This window comes from Oryzias latipes, chromosome 16 (assembly GCF_002234675.1).
Source record: "Oryzias latipes chromosome 16, ASM223467v1".
In the NCBI taxonomy this organism is placed as follows: domain Eukaryota; kingdom Metazoa; phylum Chordata; class Actinopteri; order Beloniformes; family Adrianichthyidae; genus Oryzias; species Oryzias latipes.
In genome coordinates, this window is record NC_019874.2 from 14,494,153 (window position 1) to 14,510,631 (window position 16,479).

The window sequence follows — 16,479 nt, forward strand, 5'->3', positions numbered from 1 at the left end:
TTCTCTGCCAAAAAACACAAATTCTTCTTCTTCTTTAACCAAAAGTAGACCAATTTCTACCAGAACCCTGTAGATTAACAGAATCAGTGTTGTTTATCTGGACCACAATCTTCTCCAATATGAAAGTTCTGGTTATGATTAGCATATTTTATTTGGCTTTGGTTTTACATCAGGCAGCCTTCCTCACATAATTCTCTGTATTTATCCTTGCTTAGAGCCAGCTCACTAGATTGTGCCTCAGGCGCAGAGAGGAGGAGGAGGCAGGTTCCAGGAACAAAGGTGTTTAATAGCTAGAACAAACTACAAAAATAAAACCACTGCAGAACTGGCAGGCAAAATCGAAAGACTAGAAAACTCGAAATGGGGAAACATCAAAACTAGAAACTGGGAACTAGAGAAGACTTACAACAGGGAAGCAGAATGTTATGGAGCAGCACAGGAGGAAGGGAAAGACAAGACTTAAATACACACAGACAAGAAGAGACACAGGTGAACACAATCAGGACAGATGGGGACCCAAAGTAAAACTCAAATACAACACAAAACAGGAAACCCTACAAAATAAAACAGGAAGTGAACTCAAACATCACAGAACAAAAAGAACCAAACCACAAAGGCAAAGAAACTGAGACCGTGACATCACCCCCCCTCAAGGAACCGCACCGAGGTTCCATAATACAGCCAAGGAGGAGGGGGCCCGGAAGACGAACTGTAAAGGGGCAACAGAGTCCAGAGTCTGGGGAACGGCCGGAAGACCGCGCTGTACAGTGAAGCGGGTCCGGAGGACGGCCGGGAGGCCGCGCTGTCCGGCCTGGTGTGTCTGGCCAGCAAACGGCAGGCGGCTCGGGCTCAGAGTCTGGGGCAGGCGGTCCGGGCCAGGACTCTGGTACCAGCAGCTCGGGCCAGGGTGCGTCCGGCACCCAGGAAGCCGAGGCAAGTTGGGGTGCGTCCGGCACCTCCCAGGCAGCAGGGACAGGAAAGACCACAGAAGCACTTCATACACCACAAAGTTGTAGATAGTGAGTTCTGTTTCACCAACTGTTTATTTCATTTGTGTATGTACTTTTCACTGCAGTCCTGGATTGTGAACAGGGCTGGCTGAGAGGTAGCAGTCTTCAGGTGCAGCAGGGAACAGTTGCAGCTCTGTCTTTTATGTGGTGTGTCGCCAACTCCAAAAAAATGTGCTTTTTGTGTTTATTTGTCTTGTTAACTATTGCTTTACATGTTTCAAAACTAAAACAAAAGCTGACATTCACATTATTTTGAGTAAAAATGCAGAAAATAGATTACAGTGCACCTCCATGCAGTCAACTAAAATCTTCTCCTTACAATTAACCTCAAATGATGAGACTCTAACTCCAATTAGCAACAATTAAAATACCTGGAGGGATTTTGAATTCCACCATCCCTTCCACTGTCTACTAACATCCCTTTCTTTCTGTGTGGTTCAGTTAAAAGGGAAAGACAAGCCAGCTGCCTCCAGCTCCTTCTGAATGACTGATGTGAAGCGGGCCTCCTGCTCCGAGTTAAAGTGGTTTTTCCAGTCTCCAGCAACACCTGAGACAAATGCATATCAAGAGAGCCATGCAGACACAAATGTATGATACAAAACCCAGTCCATTCTGTAATTTGAACTATATTTAAATCTTAAGAGAGAGTCCCACTATAGTTACTAGTGTGAAAGTGTGGTTCATTTAGGCTTCAACAGCACTTCCTTGTGTCAATATGGGACCCTGGGGGCTCACCTTTCCTGAGAAAAGGAGACTTGTCACTGTCCATGTACTTCTTGGGGACGAGGCTAAAGTTGGACATGGTGTTGGCCTTCATGCTCTTGAAAGTGCAATGTTCTGCAATCTTCTGAATGATGTCCTCACTCAGATCTAGACAAAGGAAGTCAGATATACGCCTGATAGCTGCACCCAGGTCCTGCAGAGATGCACCAAGTCACGTAAACAAGAAGTTGTCACCCATAGTTTCCTGAACTACACTTTTGAAGAGACTTCAGACTTAAAGAAGCTTCATCCTCAACCAACTGACTATAGTTAGTTTAGCGGATGTTGGAGAAGTGAGTGGTTGAAACAGAGAACAGTTTCTAATGTGAGATGTTCCACCTGAACCATTTCTTCGTAGGTCAAAAACAGAATTCTCTCTCCCAACTTTGCAAGTTTCCAGCTGCTCACATGGTCTGTCCATTTCCCAAAAAGCACTGCAAATAAAACAAACGATGCATTAGACACACAAGACATCAAGCTACTCCAACATTTTCCGATTTTACTCTCCTTTTTTTGTCCGATGAGAGCAATTATTCCTGTGTATTCATTCAAATTGGGTTGATGTTCTGCTATAAGTGACAACCGTTGAATATCTAACCTCTTCCTTCCAGGAACTTATCCAGGAACTCATCAAAAGTCCCTGGATCCTCGAGGAAAGAAGCCATTTGATGGAAGTAGAATGAAGACACTGCAACGTCTTTGGGGTTTCTCATGACATAGATCACCTGTAAGGGACAACTGTGGAGGTTATTAGTTCATAAATAGAAGTTAGACAAAGTCTTTGTTTGTTTACCTTTGCTTTAGAGCTGTGGAAGGAAGAAGGCATGAGGTTGTAGGGAAAATGAGAAACCATGGCACGTGGAGATGTCATCTTATCCACAACATTTGCCAATCTGGTCTCCTCCAACCAAGGCACCCGGTCCCAGTTGACAGTGGACTGGATTGGTGTCAGATCTCCTCCACTCAGCACCAGAGGCAGGATCTCCTGCATCCAGGTGGTGCCTGCAGAAACAGAAGAATAAAAACCCACCATCCATTTTTTGGTGTACTTTTAAAGTGTTTCCAGTGATCCTTTAATTATGATTATGCTGTTTTAAATAAAATAAAAACCTGGTTAATTTTCTAGAACATAGTTTCTAAATTGTAGGATCGCTGCAGGGAGCAACCCCACCCCCCTTCCCGTTGATGAAAGCTCTCCGTTTACACACTCTCCTGCTAACTTACAGCCCCTCACACAATCCAGTCCAATCTAACATTACTGGTGAAACAAAAAAGTGGTGAGCACTATCAAAGAAATCCAGCCATACAGTTTGAGCCAGATGCCAGCTTGGATGACTACATTTGATGCATCAGAATGAAGCGGAGCAGAGAGCTTGTCGCTTGCAGATTGTAGTTTCTACGTCACACCTACAAGCTTTTTCTAACTGTATTTTTAAAAACACAATTTTCATCAGAGCACCAGAACAATGTGGAATAATTAACTAAGTTATTAGAGTTTAATATCACACAAAGTATTGCACAAAGAAACAATGGTCAAATATCTGTACAACCGTTCTATAGCTGTGAATGAGCAAATCGAAGTTCATTTTCCCAAATCAGATGGTCAATGAAACTTCATATAAAGGAATGTTAGGAAGCTGGGAGGAGAACTGACTGCAATCAAACACAAACAGACAGCACTTCCTGGATCGTAATAAAGCCGCTATTCTTATTGCGATTCCAGAGGCTGGCAAACTTAACACACATTAAAAGTCTCTCAGATTTCTCCTAAATCTTCTCCTCCAATCTTATTTGCACACTTTGTCCTGTGAGAACAAGGAAACACTGTGTCCAAAGTCCGACAGGAACAGAGTCTTCACACGACCCAGCGGTGCAGAAACAACACCGACTGACTCACCAGACTTCGGGTATGTGACTGCAACGACATCATCGTCTTTAAACTTGAAATCCTGCGCAAACTTTAGACTCTCCAACGAGTGAGTCTCTCTGGGAATCAGAATCCCTTCATACTCCAACAAAAACTCATTTGACAGAGACATTTTTCCTGTAAGAACTTGGAATGCCGCTACAAGACTCTGGCTCCAATGGTGCTTTCAGGTCCACTCGGAAAATACACCAATCACCAATCAGTCTAAAATTGTTCAGTAGCCAATGGGAATGACTGCGAAATTCACAGTTTTATTCATCTCTGTTTTTATTTAAAAAAAAAAAAAAACATCAATTATAATAAAACACTCTGGATTATACATAGCAAATCACAAATAAGACTGTAAATGTGATTTTTTTTAAAATATTATTTTTAAGCACAATGAGTATACCATTTCTTGTAAAAAATTAAAAATTGCACATTTTTTTTATATTTGCGATATTTTTTCTTTATTAAAACATCTTCAAAGCATGACCTTCTGTTGTCCAGTTTTCTGTGCTATATTTTTTAATCACAATTGTCTGTTTGTTGTGTTAGACGTCAATTGTGTTCATCCTTTTAAATTGTCTTCATGAATTATCTTACAAGGTTATGGAGGGTGGTCTTTAATGAGTGACAGATTGGTTTCTCTTTCAAGATTGACACTAAAACATCTCATGATGGATAGCTGACCTGTCCAGGGTGTGCCCCACTTTTATCCAAACCCAGCAACAACAAAAAATGCTCCAGCACACTCCAGTGACTTTTCCAGTTGTATTTTTAAATTCTCAGTTTTCAATTCTTTTTCAGCTTCTTTTTTTATTGTCTTTATATAGTTGTCTAATGATAAACTTTATATATTTCAAGGTGTTACAAAGTTACGTCGGTGTTGTTTCAGCATGTTGTCATAGTCCCGGATCTTTTTTCAGATAGCTGTAAATGCAGTGGCGATTTCTTTAAGACTCCAAGGGAAGCTCGGCTTCCCTTATAATGTCACAAAATGAATGGTCAAATATGTACTATTGTATTAACATTTTAATGACTAAAAATGTGTTAGAAAACGTTCATCTCAAAGACGAGTTCGTTCAGAATCAGTTACATATAGCAGGTCGGCTGACTCGATTTCCTTCTCATACATTCCTGCAGAGTCACAGTGCATTTCCCTATTGAAGCCCGGTGTCCATTGTTTTCAATGGGGCTAGTTTGAACGTTTTTTTTTCAAGCCATTTATGCCAAAACAGCAGATCTCACATCAGACCTACGAGATGAGCCCATGAGAAAGCGCCATCTGACCCAATTGCAGGATCCCCAAGTGCGATACAGAAATCTGTACATGGCCATCCTTGATAACATCTTGGAGGAGATTCCTCAACATTTTTCAAATTTGGAAAGCATGCTCTTCTTAGAATTAGTCAATCCAGGGAAATTTGATGACATGAGACAGGTATTTCCAGAGGAGGCCTTCCAAAGTGTCCTGAAAGGTTATGGCCATCACTGATTCAGGAAGACTGAGGTCAGAACTTCAAGTCCTGTATTCAGATCAGGACTTGCAGGGTAACAGGGGAAAGCTGTGTGATTACTTGGTGTTCCTTAAAGACATGGAGTTGGACAGTGCAATGCCTCAGCTTTACAAACTGTTCTCATTAGTGGCAACAATTGGAGCTACATCTGCAGGTGTAGAAAGGAGCTTCTCCTGTTTAAAGCGACTGAAGTCCTACACCCGAAACACAATGGACCAAGGCCGTTTAAGCAGCCTAGCTCTGCTGGCCATTGAGAGGACACTGGTCAAGTCACTTGAAAAGACTCCTAGTTGGTACAACAGTGTCAGAGACCATTTTCTTGAAAAGGAACGTAGGGCAGAATTTACTTTTAAATAAATAGACAATTCTATGCTGTAGGCCGAAAATGAGCTTCCTGAAAGACCAGTAGCCGCTGATGTATTCATGCATCCACTTTCTAGTTCTGGGGTTGGGCTGTTCGTCTTTCATTAGGTTCAGTTTAATCTAAATGGAAAAAGACTTGTCTGCCCACTGAAAGAAAAAGGTTTTGCACAAAATCAGACACTTTCATACTTCATTATTTTTGCTGTTCCATGCAGGAGGACAAAGATACAATGTAAAGAGGTGATGGTTTAACTTTATATTTAAGTAACTAAGTAAGTTTTATTTATATAGCGCCTTTCACAGATAAAATTACAAAGCGCTGAGCAATAAAAACAATACAATACAGTAAAAACACAGAAACAATCAATTAAATATGATATAAAACAAAGCTAAATTGAAGAAAATAAATGTAGAACAGAAATTACAATGAAACTATTCAGGTAAAAGCATTAACACATCATATTACTATTAAACACTGGCATACTTTTTTTTTAAACGCTCTGAGTTTGCCTGAGGAGACTGTCAGTTATGCACAAAGCTGGGATTAAAAAAATGATTCATACAAACCCCATTACACCTGTACAACTGAACAATGTTAATCAGTGTGACAGTGGAAGAATAAGTTCACCTTTTTTAAGAGGACAAACAGCACAAACTCACCTGACTTGGGATATGTAACAACAAACACATCACTGTCTTTCACAGAAAAATTCTCAGCATACTCCAAGCTCTCCTTGGTGTGGGCCGCAGCGGGCAGAAGAATGCCGTGGTACTGGATGTTCTCGCTGATGGACATGCTAACTGGTCTAAGGGACTTGGTGCCGAGATCCTACCTCTCTGTCAAAGATGGACTTTTTGACTCTCCTTCCTCAAACTCCTCTTTATTTGCCCTTTGCAGGATGGGCTGAGCCACTCCCCCCCCCCCCCCCCCCCCTTCTCTGTACAACAATTATTTTCCGGTTTACTAGCAACCCAAGACAAATGAGATGAAGTCCAGAAAATCCTCTGCAGCTTTATCATTAAGCCTTTGTAATATGAATGAAAGAACAAGAATGAGTCATCATCTATTTGAGAGAGTGTTTGAGATGTAATCAGGGAGCACTATGAAATTTCACTGAGACATGAAGGTTTTTAGCTGTGGGAGGTTCTTTTTTAATATAAATCAGAGTTTGTACAAGGATATCCAAATACCATTTTCTGTCTTTCCGTGATAATCCACTGCAGTGTCAGTGAAGTCTCCCCAGCATGTGAGTCCAGTTGTGTGCTAAGGTGTGCATCCACATGCAAACACAGACGTTCATTGGGGCATTTTAATAATGAGAGCTTTGTTGGTCTTTCTGCTCACCGAGGGGGAAAAAATGTGCATTCAGGGGGGAACATAAAGAAGGTGATGACGAAATGATTAAGAAAAAGTGAAAAGAGTACCGGTACCCAAAAGATTTTAATGACGCTTGTGCTTTTAACAGAAAAATTATCCCACATCAACACTTGTTTCAGTACAGAAATGATATATATAGAGCAAAGTTTTCCTGAAGGTCCTGTCAAGATATGTCTGAAATGAATCTAGTTGGACTCACCTCACGGCACACTTTTTTTTATCTTGAAAATGTTTTGCCTGTTGGGAATTAAATTTCTCCTAACCTAATATTCATAATTAATTTATCTTGGGGAATGTGAAACTCAGCAAATGAACTTGCAGTTTAAGCAGGAATACAGATCTACATTGTTAAACGTATTTCAATAACGTTCCGAGTGAAAGCCATTTCTATATTGAAAAAAAGTCAGTTTCTCATGTAAAATGTTTTAAATTAAAAAACATAGTTTGTAATAATGTATTTTCATCACTCAACCTGAATTATTAAAGAAGCAAAAGAAAATCAAATATAATATTATATATTTAATATATACATAGAAGTTAATGATATATTAAAAAGAAATCTGACAATATAATGTTTCTTTCTGCTTCTTTCCAAATACGGGATTGAGCCCCTCTGGCATGACGTCTTCATGAGTGTTACCGGTTTATTTTACAATATCCTGCAGTCTCCCAAGGACCAAGCCTTGCTCAATATCAGTAATATCCTTCACTTATTCTGCTGCCACGACATTTTCCAACCAAGCATCCAAGGCCAGTTTGGATGTCTTTAGTGACGCGTGGGACAACCATCCAATCAGGAAGGAGCAAAACATGACACCAAATCAGCTGTGGCAGTTGGGCTCGACCCAGAAACCTGTTTCTGTTATAGTTTGTCAGTTTCCCTTTGTTTGTGTGTGTAGTTTGGCTGTGGCTCCTGGAGGACTCCTCCTCTCCTCCTGTCATTCCTGAAGTGTGCACAGCTGCTTGCATTTAGTTAATTGGTTTCTTGTCTTATTTAAGCTCACCTGTTTCAGCAGTCTGTCGCAGTGTAGTTTCTGTTTGTTCCCTAGGTTCCTGGTTTACTTGGCTTGGTTCTTTGGAGAGGATTTCTGAGTCTTATTAAATAATTCTCCTCACTTCTCGTGCCTCTCTGTTCCTGCATTTGGGTCATCTTGATTCCCCGTAACAGTTTCTGATCCCCGGGTAAAAGCTTGATTGAATCTCACTGTACTGTACAACTGATTTGTGTGCAATTCGACAAAAGTATCAAGAACAGTATCATGAAATCCCAATTACAATGAATTTTCATTGAAAATGAATCGCACATTTTGTCAAAAGCATTACTGTTGGGTGGTGCAAACAATTTCCCTAAATTAAATTTTTTTCTTAATCAAGTAGGAAGAATAGCACATCTGCAGGTTAAAAATGCATGGCATTATGAGCTATAAGATGTACTAATCTCACTACTTTGTTAAGGATCACTTATTTCCAAATTAAAAAAAAAGTTATGGAGATGTGAGGTCTGCCTGCCAGCAACAACATAAGCAATTATTAGTAGGTCACTGTGCCTACATAATCTTAAACGTTTTAAAAGAAACAGCACTGTTCATAAACACTATCTTTTTTTGTCAGGGTATGCTGTTTCCAGGGATTGAATGGGAGGAGAGTGGATACATGACTGATCCTCATCCTGGGATCAATGTCCCGGTATTGGACAGTCCTCTTTTGGGTCCACAAATGTTGGAACTGCAAGACAACATCAATCTATTGCAGAATTCAGACCGTTTTGGAGTGGAATTATATCTTCACCGTCCAGTGTGTTTAGAACTTAATTTAGGCTACATAATTACATACAGAAGTAGAGAGACTGAGGGAAGGAAGAAAAAGTTTAAATAAATACTGCTGTTTTGTTCAAGGGACTTTATTATACAGTACAGGCCAAAAGTTTGGACACACCTTCCTATTCAAATGAATGAGAAGGTGTGTCCAAACTTTTGGTCTGTACTGTATGTAAAGATGTTAAGAAACGAGTTCAAAGTGAAAGTCAGCTTTATTGTCAAATGTGATGCATCCACAAGACATACAGCACAGATGCAATTGCTTTTCTCTCACCCCACAGTGCAAGCAGCACATACAATAATAAATAAACAACATTAAAAAAAATAGATAAAGTGACAGTAATTATAAGAAGAATAACAGTAATCTAAACAGTGCAAAGAGCAATGACATGGTTAAAGTGGCAGTTTTAAGTGACAACAGTGGTGAGAACAGTAAGTGGATGAGTCTGTGATGGCAGTCTTTGGTGAAGATGGTGTTCTGAACTGCTGTGAAAGTTTTCAGTGTGAGCTCGTCTGATGGAGTGGAGGGGGCAGAGGGGGGAGGGCAGGGAGGGAGTTGAGTGTTCTTATTGCCTGATGGAGGAAACTGTCTTTTAGTCTGCTGGTTCTGGCCTGCAGGCTTTGCAGTCTCCTCCCTGATAGGAGCAGGTTGAAGTGTTTCTGGGATGGGTGGGAGGGGCCCCCTGCAATCCTGATGGCTTTGCGGGGGAGGCGGGAGTGATAAATGTCCGAGAGGCCAATAAGAGGGACACCAACGATCTTCTCAGCTGTTTTCGCAATGTGCTGCAGAGTCTTCCGGCAGGACGCGGTGCAGGCTCCGTAACACAGTGAAATGAAGCTGGACAGGATGCTCTCGATGGCGCCCCTGTAGAAGGTCTGCATGATGGGGGAGGAGCTCTGGCCCTCTTCAGTTTGCGGAGGAAGTACAGGCGTTGTTGGGATTTCTTGGTGATGCAGTGTTGTAGTTCCAAGACAGGTCGTCGGAGATGTGCACCCCCAGGAACTTGGTGCAGCTCACCCTTTCCACAGCACCACCATTGACGATCAGTGGAGCGTGCTGGGTGTGAGTTCTCCTCAACTTCACAACCATCTCCTTTGTCTTCTCCACATTCAGGTGGAGATTGTTGTCTTTGCACCACAGAGCTAGCTTTCTCACCTCACTTCTGTAGGTGGTCTCATCGTTGTTGTTGGTGAGACCCACCACTGTTGTGTCATCCGCAAACTTGATGAAGAGGTTGGAGCTTGATGTTGGGGTGCAGTCGTGAGTCAGCAGAGTGGAGAGAAGGGGGCTCGGCACACATCCTTGGGGGACCCCTGTGTTCATTGTGATGGTGCTGGAGGTGTTGTTGCCTACACGAACTGCCTGTGGTCTCCCTGTCAGAAAGTCCAGCAGCCAGTTGCACAGGGAGGTGTTGAGTCCGAGTTGGTCCAGCTTGTGGATGAGCTGCTGGGGGATGACGGTATTGAAGGCGGAGCTGAAGTCAATGAACAGCCTTCTGACATGTGAGTCTTTTCCAGTTTCCAGTTGAAATAAAATTCAAATCAGTAGGTATCCCACATCTGCTTAAAATTTGATATTTTAATCTGTTCATGTTTTTCACTGAATTTTACTCGGCAATAAAGAGTGATTGTTTGCACTTTGTTGTACTATGAGCATCTTTTGTTTTGTTTTATTTAACCAGTTACAAAAAACATAGAGATAAGGATCTCTTTTGCAAGGGTGACCTGGCCAAGAAGTTAGCAGCACATGTGGCAGAAATATGGTTACAATATAAAATCAATGACTTTTCATAGAGTTATTACAAAGTCAAAATTAAGGTCCAGTAAAGTGACTTCAGGTTGAGCAGGGGAGGTGTATTCTAGATTTGCGATTGACAGTGAGATTAGCTTGTGGTTACGTGGTCCCCCTGGGTGGAACGGTGGAAAGTAATGCCAGTTTCTCCACAGAATCTTTTGTGGAAGTTGAAAATTATTCTCCTCCACCTTCATATTGTAGCAACCTGGGGGTTAGCCCCACCTTCAGCCCCTAAGACTCATGGCAAGTGGGGAATCTTGATGTGAAAACCATGGGTGAGAGGGATGGAAACACAAGTGACGTTCATGCTGTTTGTGGTGCATAAACAAATGGGAGTTGATGCAGAAAAGGAGACCTTGCTTCTCTGCCTGTTTCTTCCTCTCTGAGACTGTCAGGCGTTGTGTGGTGTATGGGGCACGGACAGCTCTCCAGTGACGCCGCTTAATTAGCAGTTTGGCCACAGTGACGTACCAGCTGGGTCGTTACATTGGTGTCAGAAGTGGGATACTTATCCGATGCTAAGTGGGATACTTATCCGATGCTACTACGCCATGGAGAGCTACGCCATGGAACGAGAGAAGGCTGAGATGGAGCAACAAATTCACATCCTGGAGGCTACTCGGGACAAGGGAGGAGCACAGGCAAAATCATCTCCCTGATGGTACGAGCACCCGCCGTCATCTGCAGCCTGACCCTGCGAGTCGGGTTTCCATGCCGGTGATGAACCATCCAGGGCAGTCTGTGATGACGGTGCGCAGCGCAGTTGAACTTTTGTGATGCAATGGCTTAACACCGCTGGAATCACACCTGGCTCATGTCAATTTGATGACCGGCCATGAGGGCTCTAATCCCGAGGAGACTTGTTACACACCCAGGCCTGGCATTGGAGGACGCTACACTCTGGGTACTGTTGGACCTCTCATCTGCGGAGCTGCGAGACCTGTCGGCACTGACACCAGCATTAGAGTGACGCTTTGGAGAGCAGGGTTCGACAGCAAGGAATCAACAGCAGCTGGAGTGTCGTCGCCGTAAGGACGACGAACGCCTGGGGACCTTCGCTGCTGATGTACAGCTCTTCACTCGGAGAGAGTCTACTCCCCCAAGGCGACGTGCACACTGAGGGTGGTGCTACTACCGCTGTGGGGACAGTGTTTGATTCTCCTGGCTGGGCACATACTGGCACGGAACTGTGTCAGTAACAGATGTGTGGACCCAGCTAGTTGGGAGGAAGACTGTTACACGGTGGTGGTTGGAACCCAGGATTGTGAGCATGAGTCTTCAGCCAGTGTGTTCATGTGTTTTGCTGTTTGTGTTTGGTTCTTCAGCTATGTGAGGGTTGTGGGGACACCTAACCCTCTTAGGTGGGGGCAGTGCAGCCCCTAAGACTCATGGCAAGTGGGGAATCTTGATGTGAAAACCATGAGTGAGAGGGCTGGAAACGCAAGTGACATCCATGCTGTTTGGCTGTTTGTGGTGCATAAATAAATGGGCGCTGATGCTAAAAAGGAGACTTTGCTTCTCTGCCTGTTTCTTCCTCTCTGAGACTGTCCGGGTTCATGCGGTGTATGGGGCACGGACAGCTCTCCAATGACGTCGCTAAATTAGCAGCTCGGCTATAGTGACGTATCGTCTGGGTCGTTACAATATGATTCAAAACCGAAGGTGTCTGAGTGTTGAAATGATGCTAGCATCAAAGCTAAGAAGGATAACGTATTAGCAAACAACCCTGAGTGAAACATTCATTGTAAATCTCATAACCAGGACACAGTTAGCTGGATTCAACGCCAACTGCATTCAACCACAGTGGCCTTGCTTCCAGGTCAACTGAAAAGTTGCGCAAGCCAGTAATTATTGACGGCGAAGGCAATAAACGGTGACATTAGTTGACCTGCTCTGTCAAATGAGTCGCAATATTCTCCGTTGAAAAATCTCTCACAAATGTGGGGAGATTCACAAATGAGAGCGGGTTTGCGAATGCACATTCTAAAATTAGTATGATCTGTGAGTTTACATCACAAGTGTACCTAGAAATCATGTTTTTGAAGCACCTACTGTGCATTTCTGATACATTTATTATGAATTTCTGATTTTGTTTTTTGTATTTTTGTGAAACACAGTGAGCACATTTGTGAGAAACACTTCTTGTGCATTTGTAACATTCAGTGTGCATGTGTGAAACACAACGTGTGTGTTTGTGGAACACAGGGTGTGCATTTGTGAAACCTTTATTGTGCATTTCCAGATTTATTTTGCATGTTTGCATACAATGACATTTGTGAATCAAAGTGTGTGCAATTGTGACTCGGACTGCATGAAATTCTGAATTATGAGACTGTTCTGGCCTACGGTTGCAGCTCTGTCTTTTATGTGGTGTGTTGCCAACTCTAAAAAAATGTGCTTTTTGTGTTTATTTGTCTTGTTAACTATTGCTTTACATGTTTCAAAACTAAAACAAATCTGAAATTCACATTATTTTGATTACAAATGCAGAAAATGGATTACAGTGCACCTCCATGCAGTCAACTAAAATCTTCTCCTTACAATTAACTTCAAATGATGAGACTCTAACTCCAATTAGCAACAATTAAAATACCTGGAGGGATTTTGAATTCCACCATCCCTTTCACTGTCTACTAACATCCCTTTCTTTCTGTGTGGTTCAGTTAAAAGGGAAAGACAAGCCAGCTGCCTCCAGCTCCTTCTGAATGACTGATGTGAAGCGGGCCTCCTGCTCCGAGTTAAAGTGGTTTTTCCAGTCTCCAGCAACACCTGAGACAAATGCATATCAAGAGAGCCATGCAGACACAAATGTATGATACAAAACCCAGTCCATTCTGTAATTTGAACTGTATTTAAATCTTAAGAGAGAGTCCCACTATAGTTACTAGTGTGAAAGTGTGGTTCATTTAGACGTCAACAGCACTTCCTTGTGTCAATATGGGACCCTGGGGGCTCACCTTTCCTGAGAAAAGGAGACTTGTCAATGTCCATGTACTCCTTGGAGACGAGGCTAAAGTTGGACATGGTGTTGGCCTTCATGCTCTTGAAAGTGCAATGTTCTGCAATCTTCTGAATGACGTCCTCACTCAGATCTAGACAAAGGAAGTCAGACATACGCCTGATAGCTGCACCCAGGTCCTGCAGAGATGCACCAAGTCACGTAAACAAGAAGTTGTCACCCATAGTTTCCTGAACTACACTTTTGAAGAGACTTCAGACTTAAAGAAGCTTCATCCTCAACCAACTGACTATAGTTAGTTTAGCGGATGTTGGAGAAGTGAGTGGTTGAAACAGAGAACAGTTTCTAATGTGAGATGTTCCACCTGAACCATTTCTTCGTAGGTCAAAAACAGAATTCTGTCTCCCAACTTTGCAAGTTTCCAGCTGCTCACATGGTCTGTCCATTTCCCAAAAAGCACTGCAAATAAAACCAACGATGGATTAGACACACAAGACATCAAGCTACTCCAACATTTTCCGATTTTACTCTCCTTTTTTTGTCCGATGAGAGCAATTATTCCTGTGTATTCATTCAAATTGCGTTGATGTTCTGCTATAAGTGACAACCGTTGAATATCTAACCTTTTCCTTCCAGGAACTTATCCAGGAACTCATCAAAAGTCCCTGGATCCTCGAGGAAAGAAGCCATTTGGTGGAAGTAGAATGAAGACACTGCAACGTCTTTTGGGTTTCTCATGACATAGATCACCTGTAAGGGACAACTGTGGAGGTTATTAGTTCATAAATAGAAGTTAGACAAAGTCTTTGTTTGTTTACCTTTGCTTTAGAGCTGTGGAAGGAAGAAGGCATGAGGTTGTAGGGAAAATGAGAAACCATGGCACGTGGAGATGTCATCTTATCCACAACATTTGCCAATCTGGTCTCCTCCAACCAAGGCACCCGGTCCCAGTTGACAGTGGACTGGATTGGTGTCAGATCTCCTCCACTCAGCACCAGAGGCAGGATCTCCTGCATCCAGATGGTGCCTGCAGAAACAGAAGGATAAAGACCCACCATCCATCTTTTGGTGTACTTTTAAATTGTTTCCAGTGATCCTTTAATTATGATTATGCTGTTTTAAATAAAATAAAAACCTGGTTAATTTTCTAGAACATAGTTTCTAAATTGTAGGATCGCTGCAGGGAGCAACCCCACCCCCATTCCCGTTGATGAAAGCTCTCCGTTTACACACTCTCCTGCTAACTTACAGCCCCTCACACAATCCAGTCCAATCTAACATTACTGGTGAAACAAAAAAGTGGTGAGCACTATCAAAGAAATCCAGCCATACAGTTTGAGCCAGATGCCAGCTTGGATGACTACATTTGATGCATCAGAATGAAGCGGAGCAGAGAGCTTGTCGCTTGCAGATTGTAGTTTCTACGTCACACCTACAAGCTTTTTCTAACTGTATTTTTAAAAACACAATTTTCATCAGAGCACCAGAACTATGTGGAATAATTAACTAAGTTATTAGAGTTTAATATCACACAAAGTATTGCACAAAGAAACAATGGTCAAATATCTGTGCAATCGTTCTATAGCTGTGAATGAGCAAATTGAAGTTCATTTTCCCAAATCAGATGGTCAATGAAACTTCATATAAAGGAATGTTAGGAAGCTGGGAGGAGAACTGACTGCAATCAAACACAAACAGACAGCACTTCCTGGATCGTAATAAAGCCGCTATTCCTATTGCGATTCCAGAGGCTGGCAAACTTAAACACACATTAAAAGTCTCTCAGATTTCTCCTAAATCTTCTCCTCCAATCTTATTTGCACACTTTGTAAAAAAGGAAACACAGTGTCCAAAGTCTGACAGGAACAGTCTTCACACGACCCCACGGTGCAAAAACAACACCGACTGACTCTCCTGACTTCAGTTATGTGACTGCAACGACATCATTGTCTTTAAACTTGAAATCCTGCGCAAACTTTAGACTCTCCAACGAGTGAGTCTCTCTGGGAATCAGAATCCCTTCATACTCCAACAAAAACTCATTTGACAGAGACATTTTTCCTGTAAGAACTTGGAATGTCGCTTCAAGTGTCTGCCTCCAATGGTGCCTTCAGGTCCACTCGGAAAATACACCAATCACCGATCAGTCTAAAATTGTTCAGTAGCTAGTTTTGGCTCTTTTGGGTTCTTTAGGATTTAGGTCATTGTTTCTATTCTTAATTCATGTTGTTTTTATATGTCATTTAGATTCTCCGTCCATTTGTTTTTCCTGAAAAAACCTCAAAGCATGACCTTCTTGGTGCAGTTGTCTGTGCTATCCCCCGTTTGGGAACAACCAAAAGAAATAAAAGGAGAAAGGAAAGGTAATAAAATAGAAGTTCACTATGTGAACTCTGAAACACAAAGCACCTAATGCAACACAAAAACACAGCACGCGCATGTATAATGTACATTTAAGTGGTTATTATGATGCTTTTAATGACAACAAAATTAATAAAGGAAGTCATCCTCACTCAATCCCTTTTTTAGGAACTATTTTTTAATCACAATTGACTGTTGTGTTAGACATCAATTGTGTTCATCCTTTAAAATTGTTTTCATGGATTATTTTACAAGGTTGCCCAGGGTGTGTCCTGGGATTAAAAAAATGATTCATACAAACCCCATTACACCTGTACAACTGAACAGTGTTAAACAGTGGGACAGTGGAAGAATAAATTCACCTTTTTTAAGAGGACAAACAGCACAAACTCACCTGACTTGGGATATGTAACAACAAACACATCACTGTCTTTCACAGAAAAATTCTTAGCATACTCCAAACTCTCCTTGGTGTGGCCCACAGTGGGCAGAAAAGGGCCGTGGTACTGGGTGTTCTCGATGGAAGACATGGTAACTGGTCTAAGGGACTTGGTGCCAGGATCCTACCTCTCTGTCAAAAATCGACTTTTTGACTCTCCTTCCTCAAA

At 42.1% G+C, this 16,479-nt stretch overlaps 2 protein-coding genes across 4 annotated transcripts; both read right to left on the bottom strand.

The window, feature by feature from the left end:
* Positions 1-268: 268 nt before the first annotated feature.
* Positions 269-6,402, bottom strand: LOC110016637 (sulfotransferase family cytosolic 2B member 1). Of its 3 annotated transcripts, none has more exons than XM_023963849.1 (6): positions 6,222-6,402; positions 2,566-2,774; positions 2,371-2,497; positions 2,112-2,206; positions 1,746-1,926; positions 269-1,557 (listed from the first exon to the last, which is right to left on the bottom strand). In XM_023963849.1, exons 1-6 carry the CDS (start codon positions 6,355-6,357, stop codon positions 1,448-1,450), a joined length of 858 nt encoding a protein of 285 aa, XP_023819617.1. In that variant the 5' UTR covers positions 6,358-6,402; the 3' UTR covers positions 269-1,447. The 3 variants fall into 3 exon arrangements, with proteins under 3 accessions (XP_023819617.1, XP_023819616.1, XP_023819615.1); XM_023963848.1 differs by lacking the exon at positions 6,222-6,402 and adding an exon at positions 3,670-3,900 and having other exon boundaries at positions 2,112-2,203; positions 2,368-2,497; XM_023963847.1 differs by lacking the exon at positions 6,222-6,402 and adding an exon at positions 3,670-3,894.
* A 6,358-nt stretch (positions 6,403-12,760) lies between these two features.
* On the bottom strand, positions 12,761-16,479 carry LOC111948904 (sulfotransferase family cytosolic 2B member 1-like). The gene is made up of 6 exons (XM_023963850.1): positions 16,266-16,479; positions 14,329-14,537; positions 14,134-14,260; positions 13,875-13,969; positions 13,509-13,689; positions 12,761-13,320 (listed from the first exon to the last, which is right to left on the bottom strand). Exons 1-6 carry the CDS (start codon positions 16,399-16,401, stop codon positions 13,211-13,213), a joined length of 858 nt encoding a protein of 285 aa, XP_023819618.1. The 5' UTR covers positions 16,402-16,479; the 3' UTR covers positions 12,761-13,210.

Bases quoted from the DNA above. Each gene is read 5' to 3' on its own strand.
- LOC110016637 (XM_023963848.1), bottom strand. From the start codon at position 3,811: ATGTCTCTGTCAAATGAGTTTTTGTTGGAGTATGAAGGGATTCTGATT. The intron at 2,775-3,669 runs GTGAGTCAGTCG...CTGTTTCTGCAG, and splicing joins AGTCACATACCCGAAGTCTG to GCACCACCTGGATGCAGGAG. The intron at 1,558-1,745 runs GTGAGCCCCCAG...CATTTGTCTCAG, and splicing joins GTCTCCTTTTCTCAGGAAAG to GTGTTGCTGGAGACTGGAAA.
- LOC111948904 (XM_023963850.1), bottom strand. From the start codon at position 16,401: ATGTCTTCCATCGAGAACACCCAGTACCACGGCCCTTTTCTGCCCACT. The intron at 14,538-16,265 runs GTGAGTTTGTGC...CTGTTTCTGCAG, and splicing joins TGTTACATATCCCAAGTCAG to GCACCATCTGGATGCAGGAG. The intron at 13,970-14,133 runs GTTAGATATTCA...TTTTATTTGCAG, and splicing joins TAAGTTCCTGGAAGGAAAAG to TGCTTTTTGGGAAATGGACA.